Below are 24,984 nucleotides of genomic sequence, written 5' to 3' on the forward strand. Positions count from 1 at the left end.
AAGCTAGCGCTAAGTGATCTGGAAAGAAACGGCATTCTCAAAATGTTTTGGGTTTTATTTTTTTTTTTTAAAAGGAAGTATGCAAAGAACATAATTTGCCAGTGCAGACAAAAGTCCTATCAACTATTAGTAGTGATATTTAATCCATCCATAAATTTCAATCTTTTAAAATAAATAAATGACTGGAAATGCAGGCCTTATTTTCATTAATGTGACTTCTGTAGCAGCTGTAAGTTTTTTTGTCTAAGCAAAGAACAGGATTCTGGCTTAGGGCCTAGAAAAGACTCATTTTTGAATTGCAGACCTCTAATATATATACTAAGGAGGGGTTTACACTTGGATAAAATAATTTTCTATGCATTATCAGTCTCAAGGTTATGAATAGCATTCCAGAGTTAATGAGAAGAAAATTCTCAAAAGATCCATAGCCTCAGATGGTAACAGTACTAAAATGGTTTATTGCTTATTTTCAGGTACCTTTCATATACATGCTTTTTAGAGGGATAAATAATGTATTAAAGATTGTGAAGTATGAGATATTATGGTAACTGCGGCCATATAAGAACAGAAGATAGATAAATGCTGAAATAAAAAATGGCATCATGTTTGTGATGAAAATTTAATATCCGTGTGCAGTGCCCTGGAACAGAAGTACTTTATAACCCTTGAAAAAGGAGCACAAGGCAGGACAGAAAGCTTCTCCAACATGATAAGGCAGCAATGAATTTCAGTACTTTTCACTGGTAAGCCAGGGAAGATCTGGGGTAGACTGGAGGGATATGCACTCTGCACAGAGATGCTTCTTCATCCCTCTGGTCTGCAGAATTTCTGCCACTTCGCACCACTGGGCCTTGGAAAGAAAGGCTGCTGCTGCAGTATTTTTCCTGTCCAGCCCTTTCTGCAGCAGTGTGGGATCCATCTGGACCTTCTCGTTATGATGAAGTGCACAATTTAGTCTTACATTTGCACTGAAGGAACAATGATGCAGGGATTTGGGGGACAACAAGGGGAAACCCTGACTTTCAGCACAAATCCATTTGCTAATAAGCAAAACTGGTAAGCAAAACCACAAAAAGTGCATGCTGCTTTAATAGACCTGAGGTTTTAACTGCTATAAAGTTTACCTGCTGTGAAAGCGCATGAATTCTTTTGCTTTTACAGAAGTAAATCTTCTTGTAATGCTACTTATACTTAGTTCCATGCAATAAAAGAGCCTGGATGACAGCTCTGCATTACATTAAGGTTTTTGCAATCCTCTCCATTTAAAAGCTTCATCTTTTCCTGTCCTCCAGCCCCTCCGACATGCCTGCTATGGAGGAACCCTGGTAGCATCAAAATATTCAGTTCCTCTCGTATTTCTATCATTGCAAACCAGGACTAACTGTCAAGAGAGTGAGGTTGCACTGGTTTCAGGTAATTGTCACAATAATTATACCATATTGTTGCAGTGCTCCTGAGGGTCAGTCCTCAGGAGTTTCAATATATTGGAATATTACATTGAATATTTTAATACAAAATAGGTGAAGTGGGAAAAATGGAAGAGTCAGGTTTGCAAACAGTGGATATTCTAAAGTTCAGAATCTAACAAATACTGTGGATTAGACAGAATTACATCAGATAAGACTGGAGATCAGAGAGCAAGTCTAACATCACCGAGTTTGTCAGAGATTCACTTTCGGCTAAGAAGCCAAGAATGGTTTTCTCCTTAAACTTAGGAGGCATTACGCTGCGTGCAAAGTGGCACTGGACAGTCATTCTGGCAATAAGAATGAAGGAAATAAAGGAGCTTTCCACATTTTTCCACCTTCTACTGCAGTTCTTATGAGTGTTGTCAGCAAGCCATTTCTGCCTGCTTTAAGCCCCTGATGTTAATGGAGCAGCCAAAAGAGACCTCTGTCTTTCTGCACATGGAGCCCTTTATTTAGATATCATCACTGAGTACGATTGTCTTGTCATTAATAACTGTAGAGAATCCCAGGAAGACATCTGCTCAAATAACAGCAACAAATTACGAGATATAGAAAGATTTCCATATTAGAAAAGGCAAACAAACAAAACATTAAGACTGTTTTACTTTGGAGAGAAGAAAAATAAGATGTAATACAAAAGAGGTACATAAGGGATTGAGTGATATGTAGAAATGGGTTCTTCTATTTACCCGTGCCTATTTATCCTTTCAAAGGACACATGCAATGAAATTAAAAGACAACACAATCAAAACCGATAGAAGAAAGTACTTTAGATAGTGGAACTCATTATCACAAGATACGTTCAACAGCGTTCAAAGTGGAATCAGAGCGCTTTAGGGACCCCATAGGACACTCGCTGCTAGCTTAAATGTGCAATTCACAAAAGTCAGTTCCTGTGCAAAGAATTCTAGTCGAGGAAAACAGCCAGCAGAAGTTAAGACTAAACAATCCCAGTACCCTATAGAGCAGAGCTGGGAGAATTTTGTAATGTGAGAGATTCTAATAGGAATTAAGGGGACCAAAGTGAATTGCATTACTGCAGACAGTAATGTAATGGGGAAGGCAGAGTGTTAGATTATTGATGAGGACAGAGGATGGAGATTACCTGGGGGTGTCAGCACACTCTTCACAAAATACGTTTTCATCTAATCTTTCTACTTTAAAGCAGGAAAAAAAGTTGCCCAGAAGTTACCATTCATTAAAATCTATTGCTTTAGAAAAAGGCCACAATGATTTTGTCGATCCCATCTTATTGAGCATCTTTCTCTTTTCTAACGTACAAGGACACAACTGGGCCGAGCTCTCAAGCTTCCTTGATGAACCTACAAGTTGCTAGAGACGAAAGGCCACCTGGTCGTGTTGTTATGTAGGCGAAGCAGCGACCTTTCTTCCCTGTGCCCTCCCAGTCTCACTAGTGCCCACTGAAGAGCATTTTTCACTACACACCTGGAGAAACTCAGCACCTCTCTAACATTTCACCATGGCTCAGCCATGACAGATCAATTCCTCTGTAGTGCTGTTAAGCCAATACTCGCTTAGGTGGATGTGACCATGAACTTCACGGATTCTTGATGTAAGTCATGCCTGCAACAAAAAAAGGCAAGCTGCCTAAAGACACTGAAGTTTTCTTAATATGTAAGCTGTTTTCCAGGTCTGCTAAGTTCTTTCTTGACTGGCTGCAGCTAAAGAAGAAATCAAATCTGATTTGATTACAGCCACTAGAGGAATATTCCAGATCTTGAATTCAGTTGCAGTAATTGGAAACTTGCATTTTAAAGGATTGATCTAAATTCATCTAAGAGATAACTTCTATGAATACAGTCTTATGAATTCACAAATGGTACAGCTACAACCAGCCAAGACAGCATTAGCTTTGTACCCCTGGAAAGTTCCTGGGCTCTCCCTTACTTAGTTCAAAAGAGGTAACACTTTCCTTTGTGTTTTACATTTTTAAAAAATTGTCTTAGATGGAGACATTGCCCCAGCGAAGTTTTTGCCTGAAACAAAATTCTTCTAACCAAGTTATAAACCCCTGAAAATAGGGGTTTGTAATGGGACTGCTGATAGACCCTTAACAATAGCGTTGTGAATGGCGCTGCTATAATTAATGATACTTCAGAAAGATTTATGGTCCTTAGACAGAGATAAAACAGAAATATCATTGCTTCTTTGCCTCCCATCATTTTATCCTCTATGAAATTTTATGTGAATAAGTCAAATGAAAAATGTAAGCTCTTAATCTTTTCCCAGAGTCCTGTCTCTCACTTGATGAACACTTTTGCAGAATAAATTAGAGCGTTTTATTCCTTATGTATGTACGGCTTTGTATTTAAAAAGCAAAGAAAAGAACATTGTCGGGTTGGCAGAGCAACTCAAGATGATGGTCATGCAGGAAGCAGAAATTACCAACTATTCTTGTCCGCTCCTCTGCCATTCCAGAGGTGACAACTGTGGTCTTGCAGTGATTCAGAGAATCTGGCTCGGAAGGGTACAAAAGGGCACCTGTCTTCTGCATTGAAGAACCTCTGCTAATGGAAAGTTAGCTGTGATGGCTCTAGCTGCAGCAGCCATAGCACAGTGGCCTGAGCAGAAAGCCGAAAGCTGTGGCTTGATTACAGTGGATATGTACCTTTGTGTTGAAAAATGCAGGCTACTGAATGGATCTTTCATATAACTGGGAAAGGCATAGCAAGAGGCAGTTGCTAGAAGCTAAAGCTAGAAAAATTTGAATTAGATATTGGGCATTATATGGTAAGAGAGAAAGTGAGTAACCGCTGGAACAAGCTATCGAAGGGAAAGTGAATTCTCCATCTTCTGACAATACCAAAGGAAAATGAGGAGGTGACTCAAGAAATGCATTTGTCAAAACAAAACATTTTTTAGCCAAACAAAAAGAAAAGTGACAACAGTATTTAATGGTCCGTGATGTACAGGAGGCTACCTGTCCTGGTTTTGGCTGGGGTAGAGTTAATTTTCTTCCTAGTACCTAAGACAGTTCTGTGTTTTGGATTTAGGATGAGAATAATGTTGATAACACACTGATGGTTTAGTTGTTGCTAAGTAGTGCTTACACTAATCAAGGACTTTTCAGCTTCTCATGCCCTGCCAGCGAGAAGCTGGGAGGGGGCACAGCCAGGACAGCTGACCCCAACTGCCCAAAGGGCTATTCCATACCATACGACGTCATGCTCAGTATAGAAACTGGGAGGAGTTGGCTGGTGGACACTGATCGCTGCTCGGAGATGGACTGGGCATCGCTCAGTGGGTGGTGAGCAATTGCATTGTGCATCACTTGTTTTGTATATTCTTTTATCATTGTTATTATTTTCTTTTCCTTTGCTGTCCTATTAAATTGTCTTTGTCTCAACCCACTTTTTTTTTCCCCCAATTCTCTCCCCCATCCCTCTGGGGGGGGGGAGGAGGGTGAGCAAGTGGCTGTGTGGTGCTTAGTTGCCCACTGGGGTTAAGCCACGACACTACCCTAACGGTCTAGCAGTATGTTCTGTCTATAAACAGTGTGATTCTGTAAAGCATGTTAAAAAAGTAAATGGTAAAGTACTGCTTACTGAGCAGAGAACAGAGGAGAGGGCTCTGAACAATTCGCTTTGGAGCTGGTGCGTTGCAGCACCTGGCATTGCCAAAGGAGATGCTGGGAGGGCAGCAGGGAGCGTTGGCTTCTGAGGCTGTGAGGACAAAGGCGCAACGTGGCTCCAGGCTTGTCAGAGTTGTCGTAACTGAGCTGCTGCTGAGCACGGCCAGGAAGCGAGTGTCAGACACCAGGCTTCAGGGGGAAAAGCTTCCCCTCTGGGCAGCCAGGCTGAGGCAGCAGCTGAATAGGGGCAGTTTTGGCATAGGCCGTCTGAAATGGCAGTTAAAGCTCGAAATCCATCACATCCCATTATAGTCCTAGGCTCTGGCTTCTGTTAGGCTCATCCAGCTCAGATGGCATCTCGTTGCTTGTTTTTCAAAAGCCTCTCTGGAGTGTGTCAGGAGTTTTGTCCCTCTGCCCATTAAAGTAGCAGTGTTTGAACATCTTCCATGTTAATTTGATTGACAACAGTGAAGTCACTAGAGAACCTCAAGGACTTTCTGGCTGGCTTGTTTTCCTGTTATAAATTGTAGTTTGTTGTTGTATTAGAGAGGAAAACTGAAAAGCTTTCTTTAAATAATGGCTGAAGTTACCCTCTCTTATAGGGAACTCTCAGATCTATGCTCAAATTCCCCATAAATTATAACATTGCTCCTTTAAAATTTCTCCAATCCACCAGGAACAGAGAGGGATTTTTTTTCTTTTTTAACAAGAACTTCTGGTTTTCAGTGGAATTCACTCCGGAGGGCAGAACTTTTTTTTTTTCCCCCGTTGAAAGGAAGATTTGTAAAGGGGCAGGATTGTGCCTATTATTAGAGTCCTTCCTAAAGAAAATCATCAAATCCCTTACAGTGCTAGGCAGATCTGGGCTAGAAAGTATTAACAGGATGGCATAGAGCAGCCCAGATAGCAACAGAGAGAAAATGGAGCAGGAAGAAAGAAAAAAATGGAAACCCAAAAAGAAGAGCAGATGCCAATTAGAATTCTTGCAGGCTGCAGCAAGGGATGAATATAAGAAGCTGTAGGAAAAGAAAGGGTAGAGTGGATTAGTGTTAATCACAGACACAGGAAAGTAGGAAAGGTTTTAAATGAGCTTTAAAAAGCAAAAATTGAGTTAGCAGCTCGGAAGAGAATTCCAGATCCATCAAGTGTAGGAGCAAAAATAAAATGCAGAATACCAGGAGATATATCTGAGTCCTAAGCAATTAACTTCTGAAGGTAATATGACATTTTTTTGGAAGCGGAAGCCTCTCTCTCTCTCTCCCCCTCTCTCCCCCCCCACCCCAGCACCGTTTTCCTTATCCCAGTGAAACGGTGCATTTAGTATTAGAAGAAAGTGACTCCCACCTGATTTCTTTTTCACTGTCCTAATGGTATATACATACAGCACCCTGTTACAGGAAAATTAAGCACTATGGAACTAGATAATTTGCCCAGGCACACAGTCCAGATGAATTGCCTCTGGAGTTGGGTGAGTTACACCAGGTGAGAATCTGGCACAGTGTGAGGCAGCATTTGCATCACAGTCTTGAGTTGTCTGAAGACCTTGGGGTTGAAGATGAGTTCCAAAATCCACTAAAGCCGTCCTTGACTTCAGTAGACATTAGAGCAAGACAGCTGGACTGTGAGGGTAGGGGTTCTCCTTACAGCTCTGAGACATGAAACATCACTTAACATTTCTATGCTGCCAATTTAACTACCTGTAAAATGAGGAGAGTAACACTTAGTCACTAAAAAAAAAAAGAGGAAAAAAAAGAAAAAACCCATCGATTATCTGTTCTTAGAAGCTGTGCAACACTATCATTAAAAAATCCTATTTCTAGCTTTGGCTTTATCTGCAATGTAAGGAAGAATAGCACGGTGTTTGAGTTTGGGTTTCTTTTACATATGAATCATCATTAAAGGTTAATGAGGAAACTAGCACTATATGAAAAGGTTGTTCTCATTAGTTAAACACTTTCTTTTTAAAAGCTCTATATATTCCTAGAGTATTATGAATTCATTATTTGCTAAACAAAATCTTAATCAGTCCCTTTTTATTTCCTTACATGACATCATTTTAAGCAAATGCCATCAATGCCTTAGTTCCAGTCGTCAGTTCTGGATCTCTGCAGCACTGGATCGCCAGCAGAACAAACTTCATCCAAACAAAGCGCAGACATGTACATCAAATCAGCCAGAGCTCCTGACACAGAGCTCGTGCCAGCTTAATGCTGTAACATTGGCTTTGCACTGGCTGCTGAAGGACAGACGATGCTGGATCCAGTGTCACGTTAGACTAGCCAGAGAGTCAGTGCCTAATGTAGCATAAAACCCGCCAGCACCATGCCAAACCTTCCACATTTTTTTGAACAAATTTAAGCCAGCAGACTGAGTGTATATGATCAGTGTTTTACATCACATTGCCACAGTGGTTTGGATCACAACGCTAAGAGCCTTAAAGTCGCAGTCTGGTCACGCCCAAGCCTGCAGTCAATTTTTGGTCTCTAGTTACAAGGAAGGAGCACTGTGATAAAGCATCACTGAATTCAAACAAATCCTAAAAGACATGTCCATTTTCTAGGTACTGGCATATATTATGGTGATGAAAGCAACCCTTCTGGCATGGTAGAAGAAGATGGATCCTACGTTACAGCCTCAAACCAAGCCACCATGCGTGTGGCCGCATGGGGAAAAGATGAGCTCTCAGGGAACAGAAAACCCAAAGTTTGCTCAAGCTTCTTGCTCCATGCCAGGGGTGCACGTGCCAGCTTTTCCAGTCGGACGTGATTCTCTTTTAATGGCCAAAGTTACACAAAAAAAACCCTCTGAAAATAGGGCTTCATGGCAGAAATGCCTGCACAGCTGTAACAGCCACTTCTCAAATGTGCTGCTGCTTATGAACCACAAGAATAATATGGTGAAATATGCCGACTTTTGCAGTTTTCCCCTCTTTTGTTGAAACTAATGAGTCACGATTAGAGTAATGCTTTTCTGTGACTCCAAAACCATTTTGCTTAATGAGGTACTAAGTCTTTATAATTAGGCCCAGAAGGGAACTGGGACATGGCCCCTTAAGAGCAATAATTATTTAGGTTATTTATGGTAATAAAAAATTGAAAATAGGAATTCTTCGTCAGAATGTGACTATTTATTCTTTTACATATCGCCTAACAGGCAATTACCCTATTAAGGCAACGTTTTGTTGCTAAAGACATTAATTGAAATGTAAATTAAATGTAAATCAGCTAATTAAATTGATATGTAATGAACTTGTCATGCAGGCCTTTGAGATCAGATGCATTTTGCTAATAAACAAGTGTTATAGTGGTGCCATTGCTCACTGGAGTTAAGGTTGTTTAACGTGTTGCGTCGATAACACTCTCCCTCCCCAAATTCAAAGGTGTGGATTGTGCCGTTAGAGCCCAGAATGAAGCTGGCACTGGGAGTTTCCAGATTTATTCCCTTCAGTTATTTCCTGATCAGCTTCATTGCAAGGCAAGGTGTTCCCCTCATGGCGGGTGCTGCACACCCCGTCGGGGTGCAGTCCAAGCTCCGTCTGTTCCTTCTGCTCCCCAGAGATGATAAAGCACTTCGTAAAACCACTCGCCGAGCACACGATGCTGCTGTGTCAGATGGCTTCTGGAGGGGTTAGTGTTGTTGCAGTCTCTGTGCGCTGGGGCCGGTTCGGTAGGGGTAGCGAACCCTCACGGCAGCGGGAGGATAACTCTAGACATTCCTGAAATACAAAGAAATAAAATGAGAAATGAAGCAATCAGAATTTGCTTGGCAATTATGTTGACAACGTACAAGGTAAACATCAAAGCCGACATCATCAAGTCAATACAGCAACAGGAGAATGAGCCAGAATAACCTTCTGCGCTGTCCATAACACGAGTAGCCTTGATCATCAGAGTGTGAGCTTGTGTCAAACTGTAAATTAAAGGGAAGGAATATGAAGCTGTCAGTTCTCCTATGAAACGATCAGTTTTCCTACAGCTACATTTTGAGCCAGACCTACTAAAATTTCTGGCATAAATTCAAGTCTTGTATTGAAGGTATCTTGGAGCATAGAAGTCCCTCCCCTGCCAGATATGTGGACAAAACTCACTGCCTACAGTTACGCAACAGTAAGGCAAACGTCACAGGTTTTGCTTTTGAAAAAGCTCAGGTCTGCATCTGATAAAAGCCACTGCCCACTTCCATTCAAATCATGAAGACATTTTGTGTGTGCAGTCGTAAAACTCAAGCAAATGTGGCAAAAAGGGCTGTGCAAGCGAGAGAATAGAAACGTGGTTTGCAATTGCGGAAATGCTTTTGCAGAAAGTTTTCCTGGATCCATCGTGCTGTAGTTGCACCTGAGCATTCATGTGTAATTGTTCTGTCTTGAATAAATCTGATGCCGCATTTGTAACTTCTACCCGGAGAACCTTCTACCCTGCAGTCCTTCAGGGCCTGGGGGTATTTAATAAACATGTCAACTACCACTCTTCTTTAGCTTGAATGCAGCATCTTGTTTTTTCCTACTGAAGAACACTCCAGTTTGAAGTTTACAGAGCAATTAAAGACCCTCATGGGGCCCCTGATATGTAGAGATTGTCAGCATATGTAGATTAGTAATTGTCAGGTTTCTCCCTAAGGCCGAAGAGCTCTTAGTCAAATTCCAGAGATCATCAAGTATTCAGATTTCAGTGGGCTTTGTGTCATACACAACGTAGCGGCATAATTAAACTACAATGCTTCTTTTCTAATAAACTTTTGGATCTGGCTATGTTTCTATTAATTTCTTTTGATTAGCTGTGATCACAAAATAAAAATGAACATCAATCTAAGGCTGCAACTTTGCTGCTTCCAAAAAGATGCCCTGGGAATAGCTTTCTCTTCTAAACTGTTGGGGTTTGGGGACCACACTTACTGCCGTGACTTGCAAGGGCCTGATGGAGGACAAAAAGCAGCAGACTGAAGGCACGATCCTTCTCTCACTCCTTTTCAGCTGACACGTGGGCACAGCTGGTTGAGTGATGCTGCCATCTTGAACTATGTCTTCAATGACCTGTTGGCTTGGACTCTAGCTCAAATTTTAGTCTATTCTTCACTAGTTTTGGTGTCTTTGAACATTGATCTAGATAGAAACTGAAAAAAAAACTTACTTTGGCGGTCAGAGAAGGACATTAGTATAAGGATCGCAGCCCAGGCTGATGCTGTAATGCCTGTCTCCAACATCCCCCGTTGTTGAGCCCTCTGCCCCCCACACTGGGCAATCAAATATGCACCTGAATTTAATATTAATTTGCATGAGTGTTGAAGAGGAATTGTGCTGGCTTGCTTTGCATCTTGCATGGTCCAACCCTTGAAGATCAAATCGCTGCTCTAATATGGTATTCCCTGGAAGCCACGGGGTAACAAGAGCACCTGGATGAAGCTTTCATGCAGTAAGACTGGCCTGTGCGTGTTCTGCCAGCTGGATCCTCTGCTGAGGTTCCCGCATACATCGTGTTGTGGTCCCAGGGCTTGGAAGGTACAAAGTGTTGGTCACTGGCCTGCATCCATCATGTGAGTCCCGCTCCATTGATCTGTGTCTGTTTGTGGACAAAGCCTATGGCAAGGGGTAACTTGTTACAAATCTCCGTGGTGTTTCTGACCTACAAACTGAGACCTTCAAACTGACCTACAAACTTACTTTCAAAGTCACGTGTGGGATCTGAAAGTTTAATTCCTAATAAAATAAAAAAGAATTGGACTTGGAAATTGGGAAGGCAGCTTTAATAATCTCCATTACAGCATAAAAGAGCTAAATTATTACTCAGGAGGATTAGATCTTCATTTCCATGCTGTTCACACTTTCTAGGTGTAGCAGAGGACAAACTGACGGTGTTTGGAGATCAACAGAAATCTTTTCTTAACACCAGACTGCCCATGCACACGTGTGTGCTCTTGCACGAACACACAGATATATGCACCCAAACGAGCAATGTTCTTCTGTTCTCAAACTGGGCTAGCAATTAAGACCCTGAGAAACCCCCAAAGCGTTTGTGTATCCAGGAGGACACTCTTTATCATCTTCATCACTGTACTCGCACAGCACTTCTTGCTCTGTAAATCCCGTCTTATTTGTCACAACTGGCACACGCCTCCAGTGCTGGAGCATTGGCAGCTCTGAAGACTGAGATCTTTCCCTTGCCCCAGAAGAGGCAGCTGAAGCATCTCCATCCCAACACCAAGGATAACCTGAAGCCAGCGGGTCATTTTAGAGTGGTTTTCTGCAGTCTCAGGCTGACTTCAAAGCAAGGATCTATCATTTTGCCTCTGAATCTCTAAATAGCCTCCATGTCCCCAAGCGCCTTTGTGGGCTGAATCCTCATTTCATGAACATCACTTAAATTCTTCCCATCGTTGAGTAACACCCATGGGTGAAGTGGCTCTTCTCCACTTGGCCCACTGCATATGGCAGAACATAATGCTGCTTTCTTTTCTGAGATCTGTTTTTATGCTAGGGTATTAAAACTGGATCCAAGCAGCACGAACAAAGTTGGGCTTTAAATAGTAGCCCAGGAGGAGAATCTCAAGAGTCCCAATAAAAAGAAGAAAAAAATTTCTCACATTCTTCCTATGGTGATACATCTCAAAATTATTAATTTTGCTTGTCCTATATCATATCTTAGGGCAAGCTGCTTTTCCCGACTGAATTGCAACGTGGTGTTTGGTTTGGTGGGTTTAACTGAAGCGTGGCTATCTGGAAAAGGCAGCGTTATCTGTAATAAAGTAACTCCTTCAAATTTACTTTCTTGATCTTGTACTTTGGTTGGGCTGCGGGAGTCTTAATGCCTGGAGGAGTATCTGTCACCCAGGGGCCCTCATTTTAAAGGACTCTAGGTTTTTAGGGGCTGGATGGCGTCATCTCCCTGCGTTGATTTTGTCAATGTATTCCTGCGAGCGAGCCAGCCTGAGCTGCGTGCTAATTTCCCATCTCCTCTTCAGCTGACGACGTTCCTGGCTCAGCGAGATTTCAGTTTTGCTCACTGGACTCTTCGTTCCCTGCTCTCCCTGAGCTATATTTTCTAAGCACCAATTTCACCTCAAAATTAAAGATGAAATTTAAAGATTAGGGACTGCAGGTTTTTTTCCAAAGGCATTTCAATGTCTCATACTCATTGATTGAGTTAGGTATCTAAATAATCCAGAGCAATCTGGCCCCTCTCCCAAACTATGTGACGTAAAAGGCCAATTTGACTTTTAAAATGCTCTCCATTTTAATCGCCTGCTGTGCGATTAGTACCATGTGTAATAAACACTTTGTGTGCGGCATGCGTCGGTCAGTGTGGGGTGATGTAATGGATCCCACAGACTGCCTCGAATATAAATGCCAGAAATATCAAATACCGCGTGCACCAGTCTTAGTCCCAGTCAATTCTAATTACTTTAGTGGTCTGACTCCAAATTCAGATGTACCGTGGTGTAACTGAGGTCAGGATACAGTACATGACTCTTATCTTAATACCACTTTAGAACTGTAAAGGTCAAACTGAGCATCATCCAAGGAGAAGAGGTAAGGGCTCCGCTAATTATTCTTCTCGCCACTCCTTGAACAAAGGGGTGAAGATTGTGTCTCTGCTGAAGAGCATTCTGCCATACTGCATATTTAAGTTAAAAAACAAGGAAGAATGAAGGAGCCGGTCCTGCAGTAATCCTTTAATGACCCTTGCTGAGCTCTACCTGAAATCTTAGAGCACTTGCTCTGCCAATCTTTCGAGCTACAGCTGTACCAGAGTCGGGGGCCAGGGAGGGCAGCATTCCCCCTCCAGGCAGGGGTAGCTCCCAGTTCTGACCATTAAGAAAAGCCAGCTTTGTCTACCGAGGAACAGGTTCAGAAAACATTAAACCCCCGCGTTCCTTTGTAGATGTTCCTGCTGTCGGAGGAATCACTGACTCAGTGGGGCACGAGACTGGAGCCTCCCTTTTCCACTCGCTTACAACTGTCCCCTCAAACGGCTGTAAAGCACCTCCAAATAGGAATGTTCCCTGCACGCCAGTGGCAGCATTTTGTTCCCTGTTTTGCATTAGTTTTAATAACTGTATGAGGTAGAGACAGTGGAAATCTGGGTTCAGAGCTGGTTTTAGTTGAACTCGGCTCACTGTTCTACTGACTGTTATGTGACGTTATCATTAACCGCGCCCATTTCCAAGTTACCTTCCCAGAAGCCCACACTCATGAGACGTTATTTTGATCCTTCTCTGAAGGCAGTAAGAAAAGTCATCGCTAAAACCAGTGTGATCCCAGTCCCTAGCCATTCTACTCATTTTGTTTTCTGGTATCTCTAAAGTGTTAACTGCTGAAAGCAGAAACATGAAAACCCACCATAGTGAGAGCTGATTAAAATTCAGCCCACTGTATCACCCATAAGTAGGAAATAAAGAATACATGGCTGTGATTAATCGTCCATAAATGGCGATTACCTGCTTCCTCTGTTCCATACAAACACAGCGCACGTATTTATTCAGCTCACCAAAAGAGTAACAAGTAGATCATTCCTATGTGTCAGGACCTGGGATTTAAGCAAGTACTTAAAGTGGGGGCTCTGTGCTTGTGTGTCTGTAGACGTGCACGCACACCTGCTCTTCTGTCTGATTTTCAATATTCATGAGAAAAATCAGAACTTTGCTTTTTGATAAAGGTATACTTCTCAATAGATCAAAATGCATTGAGATGCAAAATCACAGCAATGTGAGCTTTAGTTAAGGAGTTTTTATGATATTAGAAACATGAATCTCTAAGGATTGGTAATACTAGTACTATTAAGAAAGAACGTTTCTGTTGTTATGCGTTGCAGCTTGGCCAAATCTGAGACCTGCAGTAGAAGCACTGGAAAAAAAAATATCGTGATATACAGAAACTAGACCTGTAGTTTGAAGCACTGGTGGGTAAAGGCTGTTTTTACCAGTTGTGAATACGCCTTCATCAAAGCACCAGCTTGCTTGTTTGTGGTTCAGCTGAGCTCACCGGAGCAGAGCTGCCTGCACCATTGTCTCCTGGCAAAGCACAGAAGCATTTCTCCTTTGCTGTGATTTACAGTCCAAGGGCTGCATCCGCGGATAGAGGGCTGCATCCAGCGCCTTCAGCCGCTGCTGTCACTGGGTGCTAGGTACACCAGGCATCTCTCTCGAAACACCACTTGCATAGGCGCTACACTTGCAGTGCCGGTCCAGGAAGGGGAGGTGACGCTTAGGAAATTTGGTCCCTCTGCCCCTATCTTCCTGAATGTCTTCAAGCAAATCACTTGTTTTCTGACTGCCCCAGTTCCCCTAGCTGTTAAAAAGGGATGATGAGCTACAAACCTCATTAAAGGCATTGCAGGTCAAGGAGAGAAAAATGCTGCAAAAGAGCTAAATATTGATATTATTACACTGCTTGCTGCAAAATGACCGGTAAAATTGTCAGAAAGGGGTATAAGAAACAGGAAACAGAATCACAGACTGGATGATGTTGGTAAGGATCTTGAGATCATCTCGTCCATCCCCTCTGCTCAGGCCAGGTCAGCTAGAGCAGGTTGCCCAGGGCTATGTCCAGCTGGGTTTTGAGTATCTGCAGGGATGGAGACTCCACAGCCTCTCTGGGCACCCCGTTCCAGTGTTTGACCACCCTCACAGTTAAAAAGTGTTTTCTTGTGTTCGGATGGAATTTCGTGTATTTGTTTTTAATTTGTGCCCGCCCATTGCCTCTTGTGTGATGTGTGGTCCCCATACACCCCTGAGCAACCAGTGAGCCCCAGATAGGGACTGCATGTGACCAGATTTGATCTGAATTTGTCCGGTCACCTTTGAAATCTTAGTATTCATTCCCTTTTCCCCTGTTGATCTCTTTCAACATAAGATTTGGCTACTTTTGCTTGGAGACCACTATCAGCTTGTTGAGCCAGTGGGTTAACAGCCTCACATCTCCTGGAGATGCTCTGGCACCATCCTAGGGCCCAGCACTCCTAGGAAGTTAGCAGAGATTGTCTAGCAATGGGGAGCCTTCCCTGGGCCAGCCTGCCAAATTGTAAAACACAGTGATTACCGCCACCACCACCACAAGACAGCTCTTTCAGTAAAAAAAATAAAGCTCACGCCTAAAGATCTTATCATGCATAATTCAGGGAAGAAATCCATACTGCATTTAAAAGATTACGTTTTATAAGCCAGGGTACTTACTAGCTTGATGATTTAAAAGTACATGGGGATAGAGTCTTTCCTGCTATTCTGCACTGGCATCGGTGCAGTTGTGTTGATGACTTAGTCTCGTGGCTTGCTTTGGGACTGAACTGCTTTTCCGATGCCAGAACTGGCCCAGATGGGGTTGGGACGTACCCGATGCGCAGTGAGCAGCCCTGTCCCTGCCGGGGCGCGTGGTCCCTGTGGGTTACGCCAGACTGCCATCCGAGGTTACACCAGCGACTGCTTCCTTCTTTCTGTTAGGTTTGGTTGAGTGTGTGCCAGGCAGTAACGAGGGGTTAGTGGTGTTTAGCTCCACTGATTAATCCCCTCTCCAGAAACACGCAGCACTCCCATCTTCCCAACAGCACAAGAAAATGCTTTGGGGCAGCCAAGGGCTGAATATGTTGGATGTGCTTCTCCTTCTCGGGTACAGAAACACGAGGCTAGTCTGTACCACTGCCGATACATACGATTGTGATCATTACTGTTGTTTTTATTAACTCACCTGTAGCTGTTCAGCCAGAGGACTCACAATAACAAAGGATTTTGGCCTGCATGCATTTAAGAGTAAGGGATTAAAAAAAAAGTCTGAGTCTGAGGGTTGTTGCAACCCCCAGGCACACCCTCCATATCATGGAAGCATGCAGAGAGGACACTGACCACAAACGTGCTGATCAACTCATGTCAAAGAAGCAGCAATATGCATCTTTTTGTCCCTCTCAGTTGTGCCTTCGGTCAAGTCCAATGTTTTGGACCTACAGCCTGGAGTACAAGCATGTTTTTATGCAAACTGCAGGCACTTGGATACTGAAATAGTGAGGAGGTTGGAAGAAAATTCAGGTAAATTTACCCTGGACAGTACTAGTTGCTCTGATGGCCCTTGATGATTTCCAAATACAGGTTCTCCTTCCCGGAATGTGCCCTCCTTTTAACCTGGCATGTTCCATGCTACATGGCACTCCAGCTCAAAACAGGGCTTGGGTTTCCACCTCTGGCCCCACGCTGTGCAGACTGCCACCATTTTTCTAAATCAATGAAAATTAGAGAATTTTTTTTTTTTTTTGGAACCCATACACAGGCTTCTCTAAATCCAGTTACAGATTTGAAATTTATAGGTTAAGTTGTTTAAAAATGGCATCGGCACCAGGGAACAGTTTCATTCAAATACCACATGCCTCAGGTTGAAGGGAGAACTTGGCTGTGACCATTTCTTTTTGCACCATCGTACTGTCCCTGTTACGTCTTGCACCTCCACTGTATGAGGAGGCAGGACAATTGGCATTCATGGCAGAACTGCTGCAGCTAACCATCTCTGTACCTATCTGCGATGCCTAAATGACGTACATTCTTTTTAGCTTTTTGTTTATGGGCTACATGGAGGTAATAAGTGTGAAATTATGATGAAGTTGAGCAAGGAAGCTTAGGAAATCTTGGTTTGTCATCAAAGATATCTGGAGGTTATCCTGGGCAAGCAAGATTAACCCCAAAAGGTTGCACCTACACTGATTATAGCAAGTGGCATGGGGGTTTCTGGGGTTCGTCTCTGTGTGGCTTTCCACACGACCTCTGTCATCGCAGATCCCCCGATCGTATCGTGGGCATGGAACTAACTAATAACCTGGGAACTGTGATGTTTACAGCCGTTTCAGTCAGAAATCCTCAGATGAATGGTTTGGGGAGTCTCAGGATGGCTGAATGACAGCTCAGTTCAGGAAGAGGGTGTACTGAACATGTAGCGTGGGAGTGACAGAAAAGGAAGTATTTTGCAAAAGTCCTTCTTCCCATTTTTTCGAGGTTGAGAGGTATGAAATATCTGCATTTAACAGCCATTATTAATTACTGTTTACTCTCTGCCAACACTGCCTTGGGAGCATCTGTGATGATTTAGCCAAGCACCCACTGCCATCACTCAGCTGGCTGCCATGGCTCAGCCGTGGAGTCTCATTCACTTCCCTCGTTGGCTCTGTGACCCACTTCTGTCCTGCTTCAGCTCACTTCAGTTGCCTGAGGCTTGGGCCACCATGTGAGAAATGGGTGTTTCCTCACATGGAAAAAAAGTGAGGAAAAAATAATGTTGTTGTGTAAAGCAACATTAGTATGACGCAGAAATATCATGGGGTTTTGGATGGTAGAGATGAATCACAGAAATAAATATTCCTCATCTTATCCTAAATCTTGCAACATACGATGCATAGAAGAGCTGAGTTGAGTTCAAGATTTCCAGGGTGAAGTCCTGGCTTTATTTAGAAGAACAGCAAAACTCTTCTTCACCTGAAAGGACCAAAGGTTTCACCCAGCCCTCAGTGCTGAACCACAAGCTCTGCAAGAGCCACTCCCATGCTAAAGAGCACCTCTATGCTCCAGACAGTTTCCTGAGCTAAAGTTGAATCGTGCTTCTCCATCTTTTTTCCTCCCCTTTTCCTCCTACTTCTTAGTCAAGCCTCCGCAGACACGCTATGCGTTTTCCACTTGGTGACTCAGGATCAGCTGCTCAAACTCCTTGGGAGTGTGACAGGGCTGTGACCTACCAAGAGGGAAAAGGAATCTGCCTTGGGGGAGAAAGAAATGAAAGTGCTAAGTACAACGTGGATTTGCCAGAAAACAGCTTCCCACCAAGAGCAGGCTGTCTCCCTGCAGGACCGCGCTCTGCATTCAGCGCTGCAAACACCGGCACGCGGCCTCATCGTTTACGGCAGCATGGCTCTGTAAAGGGGCGTCTCGCAACTGCGTCACACAACGTGGGTAACACTTGGGACCTAAAAAAATTACACCTCTAGAAATTTCTTCATCCGGCCTTAAAAGGGGTCATAAATGCTACGGAACAATCCTCATTAATCTTAGCGGTACACACACGCAGCAAAATCAAAAAATCCCCCACCTTCACTTCGCACCGAAGGGAAATGTGTACAAGTCCTCAGCATTTGTTCAGGCTGCTTTAGCTGAAAGTACCGGGGGTAACAGCCCGAAATGTGAAAAACGAACAGGGGACTCTTTATACTCCGTATAATTTTGTGTATGTAACGGGGGATCACAGTAGGATATTGGCTCCCTTATGACTGTGAGAAAGACTTAGTCCCCAATGGCATAACTTGCTCTAGTACTTTTTTGTTCCAAATACTAGCTGGTAAGAAAATCTTCCTTTGTACACCCAGGCTATTGATACTGCAGCTTAAGTTAGAGTTGGATGGTTTCTGTTCCCACTGCTTCCAGACAGTAAATTTCAAGCCTTACTGGAAAAGCAGCATTTTCATATTTGTAAATTTTGATTTTTTAAAACATTTTCAATGATAAAGAACTTTATTAATGAACAACTTCATGAAAAAAAAAAAGGACTCGGATTTCAAAGTTCTCCTACATACCTTGCCCATCAGTACTCATGCTCTCAGCCTCCCCTGTGTTCCTTCCACAGGAAGATTCAAACCCCTCCGGACTCGCTCTCTCAAAAGCGTATCTCCTTCCACGTGTGCTAGTCTGCCATGGAGAGGTGCGTGAAATGGGAAATAAATCACACCTCCCTGTATTAACCAGCTATGACCTCCCCTAACAGCCACGCTGCTGCAGTGCAGTTCATGTCAGGTGCCCTTGGATCTCTGCTGAGAGCTCCCGGATGGGGAAGAACGTGAGTAATGAGAGGTGCTCCTCCATGCCCAGGCAGAACCATGGAAGGATGTATTGTATCTGATCTGAAATCCCCTCTCACGCACCACAAAAAGTCCAGTCCATAGTGCACGTACCTGCAGAGGACGGGTGAAATGACGGCTGGTCAGCTCTGCTGGGTCTGGAGCGCGTGGCTCCGGGAAGCCTGGCCCTTCTGTGCCTGGAGGTGGCCTGGTTGCCTTCACAGGGCGACACTGGGGCGGTGGAGGCCGTGGGCCGTCCTCCCCCTCCGAACGGCGCGTGCAGGGGCACTCACTTACAGGGACGGACTGCTCCCGGCCGGGGCTGCAGCAGCGGTATCGGTACACGTCTTCCTCCTAGCCCTGGGGTTGCAGCGACCCGGTGAAGTTGCTCTCTGCTATTAAACCATGGCTATGGACCACTGAATGCTGATACTAAAGCACAGGGAAAACCTTAAGCAACTCTTGCAAAGTGCTTTGAAATCTTTGTCTGCACAGGGACGGAGGGACAGAAATCAGCTCCTTTGCCAGCCATGTCAAATGTTTTTAGCAACCGCCAGTATAAAAGGAAACGCAGTGAGCTCTGCTTATGAATCGTTACCATCCAGCACCGTGCCTCCGGCTGCTGAGGAAGCTGGTTTAACTTATTTTATATGAAAAGAGAGAGACACAAATGCACACACACACATATATAAAGCACACACACGCATATAATCTAGGAGGCAAAGAGAGAATCTGTATCTGCATTTGCGATATCTTCCTGCACCAGGTAAGAAAAGCATCTTTTTCCTTTTAACTGGGTGCTGTACATACATTGTTTCCTTGCAGTCTATCTTTAGGCTATAGCAGTTCACAAGGTTTTTTTTCAGCAGATGTGTTATTCAATTACTTCAGGGCTTTTCCATTTGTAATATTATGAAGCAATGATAGCCAGCAGACTTCACCTGTCTTTTAGAGATAGCCAGCCTGGTAATTTTAACTCTGCCCATTTTATCCACACCAGTAAATCTCATAACATGGTTATAGAGAGATTCCAATTTTTGTAGAACCTTCTCCCGGGAATTCCTGTATACAGTATTGCCATAGTATGTAATGGACATAACCTGTGATTGGATTAATGTTTCCCTAGTGAAGAAGTCAAAGCATTTCATGTTCCTATAACTGGTTTGCAGCTCTGCAGTAAAGGTCTTTGGTGTGGCAGAGAAAATAATTGCGAACGCAGCCCCAATCAGAATATATAATCCCCTCACAGCGAGGGTCCAATTCAGCGCAGTTAGACTGCCTGCGCAGGGGTTTGTAGCGGGATTTTCTTGTCAGGAGAGCAGAATGCACAGAAAACAAGTTAATTTTGGCATTTTAATATTCATCACCCAGTCCTGTACAAAGGGAGGTAAATACATTGCTAGTGCTCCAAGGGAGAGCCCTCCAGCTCCCCAAGCAGAGAGGGGAAACAGGCAGGGCAACGCAACGGGGCTCTGGGCTCCCGACAAGAAGAGCTCTCCACTTGTGCTCAGATAAACATGTGCCTTTGTTCTGAAGAGTAAATACCGTTCTGTCAAATTAGATGCCCAGTTGTGGACCCATATTGGCTTCTGAACCTTTCAAAATCCCTGGTGTTACCTTACCTTGAACCTGACACAGGTGACTAGTAAAGAATTATTTGTTGAGTGTACAACGTGCATTACTTACGTCTAAGACAGATTATCTTCCCCAGGGAGAAGAGGTTCATGGCAGGCCAGAAGTAGGCTCTGAAGCAGGATCTGCCCACTCAGATGGAGGAAAAGGACCTCAGCGCTCGTGTGGGAGGAAAGCGAACTAGAGACTGGGAGCAAAAGGTCTCATATTTTCAGCTGCCATGATGCTCTCCCCAAGCATTTGTGAGATAGTGTGTGCGCATCACACGTACTCTGCCACACCAAAGTGTAAGCCCTCATCATGCAAGCTAGCAAAGAGCCTGCAGTGAAAGGCTCCAGCTCCCATCCCCAGCTGGTCAGGGAGAGCTTTCAAGAAACATGGTTTATTGGTGAACCCCGAAAGCAGAGGTGGGTCTCTGGAGAAAGCACTGTAGAGTCAACTCTGCCTATAGGCTTCAGAGGAGGCATGATTGGGATCTCAGGGTGGAAAAAATGGGTAGCGGCATCTGTGGCTGTGCGTGGACCAGAAGGTGCCAGAGACAAACTGAGACAGGCCTGAAATGGGAGGCAAGAGCAAGGAGTTTGAACATGACGTGCTGGAACAAGGACGGGGAGGGTGGGCTCCAGAACAGGCGTGCTGCCTGACTGAGGAGCTAGGCAGATGCTCTTGGCAGATAACCTTATGTTTGGATGTTATGGTATTGCTAGGCAGGTGGAGAGGATGGGAAGAAGGTTACCAGCATGGGAGTTGACAAATGGGATGTCATCATTTCCCATATGGGTAACTGTCTCCAATCTGTCCTTTCTATCCAACTAAAAGCTTAGGATATCTCAGCAGAAAGGAAGCATTTTGGGCAGAGATGAGCATTCTACATTAGGTCCATACTAAGACCTAGAAATTGCAGGCTGTGGGGCAGATATGGGTGGCAGGAGACAAGAAAGAAGCGGAGACAGTGATTTCCAGGATGATCCAGTTATTAAATCTAAACTTAAAAGACTGACTTTTAGAAGTCAGATGGCAGGAGCCTCTGACAACTGATAGCAGGGCAGCACAAGAGCTTCCCAGAACCCGCTTGTCCACATCTTGGTTTTGAAGCAACTCTGGAAGCCTGTGAGGAGGAAGGAATGAAAATGAAACAACACACTCATTCCACAGCTGCTTTTATCACTTTATTCATATTTTTAGAGTAGACTCTTTAGCAGCTAAGCAATACCTGAAACTCTCTCATTATATATATATATATATATATATATATGTATATACAGAACCATTCAAAAAGCAGTAATGAGGAATTCTGCAAGTGTTTTTCCAATGAATATGCAGAAGGAACATTATCACCCCAGTAAACCAACTTTGAAAGTCTTCCACTAAAACCCTATAAAACCCAACGATAGTCGTAAATTAACACTAGATTAATTCAAAGGGGAACTTATCCCCCCTCTGCGTACCTTCTAATCCATATCTCCAAGAGGTCATTTTAATTATCACACTGTCACTGCTATTCATTACTCTGCTTTTGGAGACAGAGAGCCAGCACTGTGCCTTTTCGGATGCCTTGGAATTCATCATATGAAGGCATTTTATTCCCCCTAAAAACATGCACAGTTTAACCCCCTCACCTTGAAATACTAACAATATCAGGTTTGCTTGGTGTTTTAAATCATTTTCCTTCTGGTGGGATATCTCTTTCTTGTTTTCAACCAAGTTCCCCTTATCAGTGAGAAACTAACTAATGAAAGCCCAGCTAACGGGTGACTAATGCACAGACACAATCAGCTCAAGTTTTGTCAGATCCTGAGTAGCTTGTCCTTTTTCAGAGGCATGCAAAGCCAAATTTTTATCCTGACTTGTACCTGCTCACTCTTTCTGGCTGCAGTAATGCTACCTGGATGGAAACCATGTGCCAGTTGCTCCCAGGAGGTCTGTTGTGATGTGGTTCCAGAAGTGCATGTGGGGTCCTGAGACACAGAACGCAGACTTCAGCCTTGACCCTGCTTGGTTTGTGTTTACTTGTATGGAAAGGAGCTCAAGGACCTTACACAGAGCTCCCTTCTATCCATCAAGACATAGATATGGGAACTGTATTCAAAGACAGATGAGAACATATGAGGGCCTACTAGCTTCCTGGCTGCATAAATGCAACCCAAGCTGCTTTCAGTTCTTCCTAGATCACACCTTTGTTCAGTGTTGGTCATGCTCGGGCCTTGCAGACAGGTCTCCATTGCTGAAGAATCACAGAGTACTTTCACAAGGGACAGTAAATTTAAGTGACCTGGAAGGCCTATTTTAGGCTATAATTCTCAGTTGTCTCATACCTTTTCATTTATCCCCAGGATGCGTTCCTCTCACACACAGGCCAGAGTGAGGACCCAGCTGAGTCTGACTCTGTTCCTAGATCATGGCGCTCAAGTCCTGGGAAAGGGGAGAGGAGCAACCAACCCAGCTCTTTTACTAGAGAATGGAGTATCTGGGACTACTACTTCTTCAGGGCCGCCCCACACAAAGAGGAGCTCATTCAGTCTTGTTTCACACGTCTTTGTTTACCCCCGTCTGGTTCATCCTTTCCCTCTCTATCCACTGGGTCTTAGCACCTTCTTTACTCCAAGCCACCACTGAAGCCCGACTCCTAGCAGAAGACAGTGAAGAGAAGCTGCTTCCTGGGTCTTGTGATGGGTTGGCAAGAGGCACCTCTAAGTGCACTCTCCCTTCCCATCCCCTGGAAGACACTTGGACTCCCCTCAGGATCACCCTCTTTTACTCTCCAGTTTGAGAAGCACTGGCATCGCGCTTCAAATCCACATTGCTGGCAGATGTTTCAATTAGTCACACAAGACAGGAGACAAGACTGCCTAGTGACGGTGGCTTCAAGCAGGGATTTCACATGCTGTCCATGTAATGGGAGGACAGTGAAGTTTTACCTGGGATTTCTTACAGTGGTGGCACAACACCGTTCAGCCCTTTCAGCACTACCCCGAGCTCACATTGCCTCAGTCGTACATCTGGTGGGAAGTCCAGTCTTTCTAGACCCCAACCAGTTTTTGCTGGAGGACCATGGTTCCTGCCTGTTAGACAGGTCTTGCAGCGAGTTTCATGCCTGCAGCCTGACAGTAACATTTCTCATATGACCCCTTTCCTCAAATGATCTGATAGAAGAGCAAAAAACCTAACCATGCAGCGGATGATAAACGGCACACTGAGGAGTGCCTGCCTGACTCCCAGAAGCTATTTATCAGGCTCTCTTAATGCAAGCTAACAGGGCTAGCACATGCAATTGGCATAAGAGCTTCTGAGCCTGACACTAAAAGGGAATACATCACATGGTGCAGCAGGGGAGCCAGGACTCCCTCGTTAGCTCATCGTATGGATTACCCCTTTAAAGAGAGAGAGCAAGGCTGGTGGAGGAAGGGGAGGCTTTCTCATTTTAACAAATAGCTTTTCAGCCACTGCAAATGATTTCTGTAAATCTATCAAGTCACTCTTTTTTTCCCAGAGATGAGACCAGGAAAAAAAAAAAACGATAAAAAAGCCCTGAAATTGATTTACCATCTATAAATAAAAAAAGAATCAATAGTAAAATTTCTAGCTAATTTCCCTCTCCCTCTTTCCTCCTTGGACTATTTGTTATCTTCAAAATACTTGTCTGGGAATAAAAGAGAAACATCATCGGTTCCAGATCCAGACGTGCTCCTCCGCCTCGCCTCACAGACCAGCCTCCTCTCCTCTCCTCTCACCGCATGGAGAGAGGCTGGTCCTTCAGATGCCCCTGGCTCCTCTTCTCCGGCTTGCTGCCAGCATGGCTGTTCCCTTGGCCCCGCTGGGTAGTGCATTTAAAAAGCGGCAGTTTTTCTTTCCTGCCAAAGGAAGAGAGAGAGAGGACAGGTATTGTAAAACACTGCGGTGTTTCAGCAGCAGGTAAGCCGTGTGTGGGGTGTGCTCTGAGGAGAAGCCATGTGTAAAGTCTCACAGTGAAGTGCATCTGCAAGGAAGGCTTTGGCAGCTCGAGACAAATTAGAGGTGGTTAAAGACCAGCTGGTCCCCTCCTCCTCTGGCCAGCGCAGGGTTAGTCCTTCCAGGAGACTTCAAGGGCTTTGCACTAGCTCTGAGCTCTCCAAGAGAAGGACCCCACTGCTTCCCTTTGGGCTAATGCACTTACTGCTGTTTTCTTCTCACTGCAGCCCCCACATGCCCGAAATGTTTCACTTCATTTCTACTCATTAACAGCCCTTGTGTCACTGTGAATATTTCCTTCTGGGGCATATACCGTTCACAGGACAGCTGTGTTCACGGGTCTGCTCACCAGTGGATTGCCCCCACTGCCAGGGATGTTCACAGCTGGGGCCAAACTCTTTAGTGGCAGACTCCCGCTGCATGGCAGAGGATCACCCGTCACCCAACACATGATGCCAGTGCTTCCAGCATCCAGACCAGAGCCTTCAAAGAGCCTGATGTGATACTGCTATTTCTCTGTGTCCGTTAACTCAAATTATCTAACGGTCATGCAGAA

General features: G+C 44.2%; 1 protein-coding gene across 1 annotated transcript in view; it reads right to left on the bottom strand.

Annotated features, from left to right (window-relative positions):
* Nucleotides 1–24,197: 24,197 nt before the first annotated feature.
* Nucleotides 24,198–24,984, bottom strand: part of AGBL4 (AGBL carboxypeptidase 4) — a 981,249-nt gene continuing 980,462 nt past the window's right edge. The window contains exon 13 of the mRNA XM_075508731.1: nt 24,198–24,331. Coding sequence (XP_075364846.1) covers nt 24,208–24,331 — 124 coding nt within the window. The 3' untranslated portion in view covers nt 24,198–24,207. The remainder of the gene's footprint in view (nt 24,332–24,984) is intronic.

The sequence above is a fragment of the Mycteria americana genome, chromosome 7 (genome assembly GCF_035582795.1).
Source record: "Mycteria americana isolate JAX WOST 10 ecotype Jacksonville Zoo and Gardens chromosome 7, USCA_MyAme_1.0, whole genome shotgun sequence".
NCBI classification, from domain to species: domain Eukaryota; kingdom Metazoa; phylum Chordata; class Aves; order Ciconiiformes; family Ciconiidae; genus Mycteria; species Mycteria americana.